This window comes from Juglans microcarpa x Juglans regia, chromosome 8D (assembly GCF_004785595.1).
Source record: "Juglans microcarpa x Juglans regia isolate MS1-56 chromosome 8D, Jm3101_v1.0, whole genome shotgun sequence".
Classification (NCBI taxonomy): domain Eukaryota; kingdom Viridiplantae; phylum Streptophyta; class Magnoliopsida; order Fagales; family Juglandaceae; genus Juglans; species Juglans microcarpa x Juglans regia.
The window spans coordinates 13,037,608-13,046,041 of NC_054608.1; the positions used below are offsets into that span (position 1 = coordinate 13,037,608).

General features: G+C 35.3%; 1 protein-coding gene across 1 annotated transcript; it reads right to left on the bottom strand.

Annotated features, from left to right (window-relative positions):
• Positions 1 to 722: 722 nt before the first annotated feature.
• Positions 723 to 7,212, bottom strand: LOC121243186 (sugar transporter ERD6-like 6). Its single transcript, XM_041141262.1, has 18 exons — positions 6,544 to 7,212; positions 6,214 to 6,276; positions 6,050 to 6,139; positions 5,883 to 5,942; positions 5,714 to 5,779; positions 5,560 to 5,625; positions 5,368 to 5,443; positions 4,446 to 4,510; positions 4,264 to 4,356; positions 4,021 to 4,101; positions 3,848 to 3,932; positions 3,315 to 3,361; positions 2,828 to 2,890; positions 2,679 to 2,738; positions 2,513 to 2,578; positions 2,371 to 2,430; positions 1,749 to 1,863; positions 723 to 1,138 (listed from the first exon to the last, which is right to left on the bottom strand). The coding sequence occupies exons 1-18, from the start codon at positions 6,733 to 6,735 to the stop codon at positions 1,026 to 1,028; spliced, it is 1,461 nt and encodes a 486-aa protein (XP_040997196.1). The 5' UTR covers positions 6,736 to 7,212; the 3' UTR covers positions 723 to 1,025.
• Between the last annotated feature and the right edge of the window lie 1,222 nt (positions 7,213 to 8,434).

Consider the following 8,434-nt stretch of genomic DNA (forward strand, 5'->3'; position numbering starts at 1 on the left):
CAAGAGGCAATAATTAATAAACGAAAAAGAAAATGGAGTGTAGCTTCAATTCAATTGATTATAGAGATAGATGGAGACATTTGACAATATGAAGTGACGAAGAAAAAGAAAGACTTTTTGCATCATATCTCGTGTAATTATTTGTGTGTCATCTGTTAAAATAAATATAAATTATTAAATTTATCTCATACTTAACATTTTGAAATAAATATTGATTTCATTCGCCGCACGTGTGAGCCAAACTCCTCCTTAATAAATGGGTTCAACACGTAGAATATAAAATTAAATAAAGTATAGAATCAGAATTTGAATTCAAAACCTTTGATCTGATACTATATGAAATCATCACTTATCTCAAAAGTTTCAATTGATGGAAAGAAGTATGTTTAATCATTTGAATAATTCTTTTTATTACTCACTATTCACTGCACACATCCCACCCTATGAAAAAATAAAAATAAAAAAATTGTCAAGTGTGTGGTGTGCGGGTGAATAGTAATTGATGCATAGCAAAAAGTTGTCAAGCAGAGTTGCAGACAACTTGATCCTGCACTAGATTTCTTCATGGAAAGAATCCTGCAAAAGCTTTCAGACATTTTGTTCCGTTTCATAAATGAAGAATTCATATAAACTTGACCTACTTCTCTTAGATGCATAAGATGTGTCTTACTTTCTAGCAATCTATTCATGTATGCACTTTGTCTCAATACAAGTGAATGCTATTTTGCTTGTAAAACTTGTCTTCTGAATGAATTAAACAATTAAATGAGGCCACTGTTGAACACAGATACAGCGGAAATTATGGAGGCAGGTTGCATGCAAGCAGCAATACAAGCCAAGGAACAGTTCTTGCTGAAAAAGCTGTCTTTATGCAGCAGCAACAACGATAATAGTAATAATGGAAGGATATACATTATACAAGTTTGCATTTCACAGAATCTGTGGGGGGGCATTGCAAAATCAGAATGGCAGTGATTTGCTTCTTCTAACAAAGAGGGAAGAGAGAACAAAAACAAAGGAAAATCTTATCTGAAGGACGACTGAATTTCTTCCAGAGTTCTCCCTTTGGTTTCAGGGACCCAAATGACAACAAATGCCACAGTGAAAGCACACAACAACATGTAAATGGTGAAGGTTCCTGTTGATAACAGAGACAGCCTAAATCAGTTAAAACACAATAAAAAGTAACAGTAAAAAGAGAAACAACATGATAAAAGTGAATGGATAACAATTCCATCTGTGGGTTAATGTTGGTGATTGATCTACATTTTGTTATGCAGTGAAATGCACTGTTAACCTGCTTATTTTCTTTTTCTTTTTCTTTTTCCCAAATGATGTGGAACCTCACCAAGCTGCCAGGTCCTTCGGACCAACCACTGTAAATTAAACCCTTGTACCATGGCAAAGCCAGGATTATACTTCAGTGGGTGCAGACTCTAATTATAATAATTAAAAATAAATTGGTACAGACACTTTTTCGCTCCAAATTGATAAGACAATCTAATTAAAAAAATGTTAAAATGTTTTTAAAAATCATATAACTAACAACTTTTTAGAAGTTCAGTATGTGGAATTGCACCCTCTGAACAAAACGTGCTCCGCTACTGCTTGGTACACAATCCCACCCATTAAACCTGTGTATCAGATAATCTAGGGCAACTCCTAATAGCCCGTTTAGTTGGATGGAGGGGGAAGAAGGTTTTTTGTTTGTTGTTATGTTTTTCCTTAGGTAGGAGAGAGAGACAAACCTGCACCACTCCATTCTAAGAGCATGTTTGCAGTCAACGTAACCACCCAGGCCATGAACCAGTTGCCAAGTGTTGCTACACTACCAGCAAGGCCCTTAATATTGATTGGAAGGATCTGCATTAACAAATTATAAAATAAATTAGCCATAACATTAACTGTAGCAAGTTACATGGGCCCATATTTTCTTTTGACAAAGAAGAGGTCACATGGTCTCAAAGGAACAAGTCTAAGGCCTCGTTTGGTTGCAAGACTTAGTTGAGCTCAACTTAGTTTAATCTAATTTTAAGCTAAGTCTAACATCCAAACATCAAACTCTCAAATTATTAAATTCATCTCAACTCAAAACCTCCTTGCACGTGAGACCCACAACTTTTTTCAACTCAACACATCTTTATACATGAGACTCACAACCTTTTTCAATTTTCCATAAATAATACTAAACTCATCTTAACATCCAAACACATCTAAACTCATTTTAGATAGACCCCATATAACTCACTCCACCTACTCAACTCACTACTATTCATAAAAAACTCAGCTCAACTCAACTTAACATCCAAACGCAGCCTAAGTTGCTTCCATTAACTGTAGGAAAATGTACTGTAATGTAAATGGTGATACCTCTGACATTATAAGCCACGGAATGGCTCCAACTCCCAGAGAGAAGGTAACTACCATTGCCTGAAAGAAATAATTGGTTAGATTGATGAAAGAAATGATAGCATTAAGATTCATCATATAACAACATGAAGTAAAGACATACCACCACTCCAACCACTGACGTGATGCTCATTACATTGTATAAAGTAGAATCAGCCGACGCGAAATCCTGAGATCATTACACATATGGAAACAATTTTCTTCAAACTTTTCACTTGCATGAGATTCCTAAAAAAATTCCAATTCTACAAAATCCACTGTATTATTACCCTCACAAAGAATGAAGCTGCAACAATTAGGAGGCTAATGGTCATTCCAGAGGAAGAAACCTGCAGCAAAACATTAAAAAAAGTATACTTTCCTCCTCTATGTAGATGATTAACAATGAATAAACAATGAGAGAAATGCTCAAACTCACAATAAGAAGAAGCCGGCGGCCTGATTTGTCCACCAACCATGTAGTCACTCCAGTGGCAATGACCTGGATGGCATACGGATTTTATGTGCACATGGTTTGAGAACATTAGAGATCAGGAGAATAACTTTATAGAATAGGAAAAATACACTTTCCACCCACTAACTAATAGACAGTTTTTACTTATCAAAAAAAAAAAAAAAAGCTAATAGACAGTTTACAATCTAAAACTTCAAAAAATTGAAAAATTACACCCCATAACTATCGCCAACTTCCAAATAGCACCCTCATCCAATTTTGAGTGTTAAGATGGATGAAAAATAGGTTAACTGTGGTACAATCTTGATGGCCAAAATTTAACGAGAGTACAATGTATCATTTTTGGTAATTTATGGTGCTTATTGCAAGACAGGTTAGTTAGAGAGTGGAAACTGCATTTTCCCCTGATAGAATTTATATGCATATACTCGACTTTAACTATAATCTGTACCTGAACAGCACCAAGTCCAAACGTAGCCACATTGCTTGATGTAACCCCTGCAGAAAATTATGGAAACTAATAAGATAGTAGAGCATTAAGCTGATACAAGAGTTCTACTAAATTGGAGAAGTAACCTTTATTTAGTTTAAACCAACATTAATGGCGAATACAAGGACATTGATAAATTCTGGGCTGTTTCAGGATGTATTATATCATGGAAATCATATATGGATCCTAGAAAGCCGATTACTTATTGCAAGAAGGATTTGATATGGAAAAAAGCTGCTTGATGCAATTAGCGGTTCATTTAGGTACTGTGTAGAGATTCTGAAGATGCAAGGCCCCCAATTAACATTTTCACCTACAAACTGATCCGACATTTTTTGGTATAGAGAGAGAGAGAGAGAGAGAGAGAGAGAGAGAGAGGTCCTACCGGTCAGGTTAAAACAAGAAAAATACAGTGATTTAGGACTAACTTGATTCGAGGGCACCACTCCTATGAAATGCTTCAATGCAAGATGGGGAAATGAGTGCATGCTTACCGGCAGATTGAAAGATGGTACTGGAATAGAACAGGACACCATTGATTCCACTAAGCTGTTGCAGAAGAAGTAATCCAATTCCAATCTGCACGCAATTGACCAAAAAACAACTAGGTTGAAGCCACAACAATGACCTGTGGAAAACCAAATCTGTGCGGAAAAGCAATTAATACCATCAGAGGAAGCCAATATCTTCTTTGTTTGAGTTCCGCAAACCGGATAGTTGACCTTCTACTTGTTGATGCTACAGATCTCTGCAAATTGCATATTTGGCTATTGTTTAAATAGGGGATTCCCAGAGACATGGATTATTACCTATATAATTCAAGAGTTCTATCTGGAAGGGATAGATCACTTTGAATATTAAAGAATAAAGTTAAACCATTAAACAAGTATAACTTGTAGACTAGTATTACCTTGATGTCATTTACTTCACTGGAAATATCAGTATCAAAGCCACGGAGAACTTGCAAAGAAGTTTCGAAATCTTCTGTCATACCCATTTTTGCCTGGATTCAGAAAAGAAAGCACACATCAAGAAACTATAATAATACATCCATTTATGAATAGAACCAATTTTAAAAATAAAAAAAATTACCAGCCATCTAGGGGATTCTGGGATGAAAAAAAGACCAGGTATTAATATTGTACATGGCAGAATACCTGCAACAGAGAGTCACAATATTCTATCATTGCCAAGATTCCTTTGAATATATGAAACCTTTCGTTCAATTACATCTGATTCACATTTTTCGTACTCCTTTATATGAGTGAAATTAACTTCTAACTTATAAATTGATCTGAATTGATCAAACAGAGAAGTGCAAGAAGTCATTCAAAGATTGTACAAGCACTCGCAGAACAAACCAAAAAACAGCACCCTGAAGTCTCCAGTATTTGTGGGTAAAAGCCTCACAACTTTTAGAAGTTTTGTGTTTTTGTCTATTGATTTGAGTTTCTCTCTGTTTTAATATAGTCTTCCAAATCAGGACTTTGGCCCAGAAGCTTTTTTGGAAAAAGATAAAAGTGGTAAAGTTATTCAAATAATAAGACTAGCTACTAAGAATACAACTAGATTATCACACTACATGAAAATAAAAACTATAAAAGAGTACACGATCAATAACTCAAACAGGTATAGAACAACTAGACATTGAATGTTGCTAAGTTAGAAATACGTTCAAATTTTAATTCCAAACTGACCATTGGAATGAATTCCACTTTTTTCATTGAGAGAAAAGTAATGATATGACTTGAACACTTCATAACCAAAAGTATGATAAAAGTTAAAAAAATAAATAAACTTTTTAATAAAGACATGATCTGCCTGAATGTTGCAGGCTGAAAACTTTGAGAGTCATTGAGGAAAGCAAGTTCCATACCTACAAAGCTTCTAATTAAAAAAAAAATCATCAAATTTTAACACTTGCAAACAAGTGTGGATTCATTTATATGAGGAGAAATATGAAGAGAATGAGAGGAAAATTGTGACCACCAGAGTGAATTTTTCAGATGATTACCCAAAACTGCTAGTATTCTCCATTGGACGAAAAGTCCCAGCAGATAAGCCAGCATTATTCCAATGGTGACTGAGAGCTACAGACACAAAATGAAAAGGTTAAAAAGAAATTAAAACCTGATGTGGCCAGTGATTGAAGTCTCATGTTGTATGATTGACACCACCATGGTAAGAGTAAACCAACACAGCTAACCTGGTTCACTGAACCCAGAGCCCCCCTCAAGTTTTGAGGTGCTATCTCAGCTATGTATACAGGGACCTAAGATAATCAACGAAGTCAATTACCTTATGAATTCATCTTTCACAAAATACCATACTAGAAGAACAAAGATGAAGCCGAAAATTACCGTATAAGATATTATTCCTACACCAAACCCTTCCAGCAGCCTTCCCATGTAGAGAAATGAAGCATCCTACACAGAGCAGTGGACTTTTCATAGAAAACTACATGCATTACCCAACACTTTCCATATGCCTATAGTCAAAACCAAGACTAGACAATCATTATTAACTTACTCTCGCAAATGATATGGCAAGCCACCCGATAATATTAGGAATAGCGGCAATCATTAAAGACTGCAATTTATCACAATCATGAAATACTCGTCATTAAAACCAAAACAAGCAAATAATTAACGCAATGTGTAATACGCTAAATGAAACAATGAAGGAACCAGTCCCACCCCTTTTCGCCCAATATACTCTGCAATCTGACCGCTTGCTATTGCCCCAACCATTGCTCCCACATTGGAAAGAGAGCCGAATATAGAAAACTGGACCAAGAACACGATTAGAAACTTACGAAAACAAAAAACCCAAACGACGTGAATGCAGTATAGATTCACACCTCCGAAACCGTAAGTCCAAGATCCTCAGTGATTGCTGATTGTGTAGGGGATGAATACCCTGACTGCACAATAAGTAGGACATAAATTCTCTGTTTGGTTTCCAAAAAAACTAGGGAATAAGCGAAAGAAACCAATGACGCTTGGGTGCATTTGTCCGTTTGGTTTCCTAATATTAACATCTGACTCCAGCAATCACAGAAAGCTTAACTGAGCTTATTTTGTTGCTCGAGAAAGGAAAAAATAGAAAAACAGTAGGTTCTGAAAATAGCAAACAAGAACGAGAATGGCAGAGGAAGATCGACTTAAAAACAAAAAAAAAAATTGCTTACAGTGAAACCGAACTGGATAGGGCCCAAAGCGACGATCAAAACACAGGCGACGACAGAGATGGAGCTGTCACGAATGACCTGGGATGAGCCCAACATGCTGGACTGCCTCGACCCCATACGGTACCAGCTACCAGTGTGCAGGAACGGCTTCCTAAGATCCTTCCCATCGTCGCTCTCATCCCTGAAACTCATTTTTCTCTCTCAGAAACACAGAACCACGCACCCCCCACACCTATATATCACAATCGCTCTGCAAATCGGAGCCTAGTGCGTATTATCAGTTTGATAAAATGTCCGAGAGAGAAATGATCGCTGCAAAGGGAGAAACTTCAACAATAAAAATGGATACAACTGGAGATGTAAGAATTTAGGCTCTATAGCCCAGCAGTTAGATGAGTTTATTTCGGAAAGAGATTGGATTAGGTTTGGAAGAAGTAATCAGGAACAAGGATGATTAGGTTCCATCTGGGATTGAGTTTGAATCGGACGAACGAGTGTGCAATGAGAGAGTTTAAAAATAGAAGCAGGGGGTGCAGAGCGAGACAGAGAGACAGAGAGAGGTACTGATCTGTCGTGCCTCAGTCCAATTATCTATCTGTTAACTGTCCGAGTGCTCAGCTGTCATGCCACGACCACGACCACCAAACTGTTAGTTGTAGCTTTTCAGAGACCATCGGCATCGGCCTATGGGCATGGCCAAGGAACCATCGTGTGTGATTAAATTAATATCAAAGACATTATATAATATTAAGTTTATAAATAGATTTAATTTCATAAAATTTGTTAAATATATTTTATAATAAAATTAATTTTATAATATAACGCATCTCATCAAATCATGTCAATTTATAAATTGACTTTTATATAATGATTTTGTACTTCAAATATTTTTCTTAATTTTTTTCTATTTTATTTCATACAATTTTTAACGCAATTAATATATAAATCATACTTAGATCTAACAATAAGCAGTATGTTGAATATGGGATTGAGATTTCTTACAATTTTCTGCCTCAATAGCTTTTGCAATTCGGAAAAAGAAAAGCACAACGAGTTGATTCCACGATATTTAATGTTATCCTCGTATTAAATATTATGGGATCTGCATCTTTATGTCATCTCCCTCAAAATTATGAAAAGTGTTTGGAACACCGACTTGTTAATAGTATAAATTTATTAATAGTGATACGAGTGCACCAATTTGATTTGATTTGAAAGCACATCAATCTTGATAGAAAATCTGATATTTTAACCTGAAAGTACAATAGAATTAGATTCAAAATAGATTCAAAATAGAATTAAGCTTCGAATTCAAAATCACTACTTTAATGTCTTTGTTAAAGGCTTTGTTTGGATCTTCAACTACTTTTAACTCATCTCAATTTATTATTATAATTTTTTTAAATTTCAATACAAAATATAATAAATAATTTAATTTTTTCAAATCTCAAAATAATAATAATATTAAAAAATAATATTCTAATAATATTTTATCATCTCAACTCAACTTACTTCAACATCTAAACACACTCAAAGTCGAATGTCTTTAGGTTAGATTTCAACAATTCAGATCTTGACCTATGAAAATAGAGAACAAAATAATTAGGAGAGGGCAACTTTAAGGTCAGGGAATCTCCGATGTCAAAGTTAGGATCGTCTGTTGGAAGTTTGTAAATAAATAAAAGAGTTTAGAGATTGGAGAGAGTTTCTCGTACCTGAATTTACATTGTTCCTGTTATCAGAGTCATTTAATGCGGTGTGTCTTTGCGACGACGTCATTAATGTCGCGCGTAACTCGGGTAGTGGTGTCATTAATGTGGCGTGATTTTCTAATTTACTTTATTTTTTGTGATCGTTGATGTCCTGTATAAGAGGATTAATGGTTCTCCGT

Excerpts from the sequence above, each read along its gene's own strand:
- LOC121243186 (XM_041141262.1), bottom strand. The coding sequence starts at position 6,735 with ATGAGTTTCAGGGATGAGAGCGACGATGGGAAGGATCTTAGGAAGCCG. Across the intron at positions 3,933-4,020 it reads GATATTGGCTTCCTCTGATG|ATTGGAATTGGATTACTTCT; the intron begins GTATTAATTGCT and ends AATTGCGTGCAG. Across the intron at positions 1,139-1,748 it reads CTTAGAATGGAGTGGTGCAG|GAACCTTCACCATTTACATG; the intron begins GTTTGTCTCTCT and ends TGTTATCAACAG.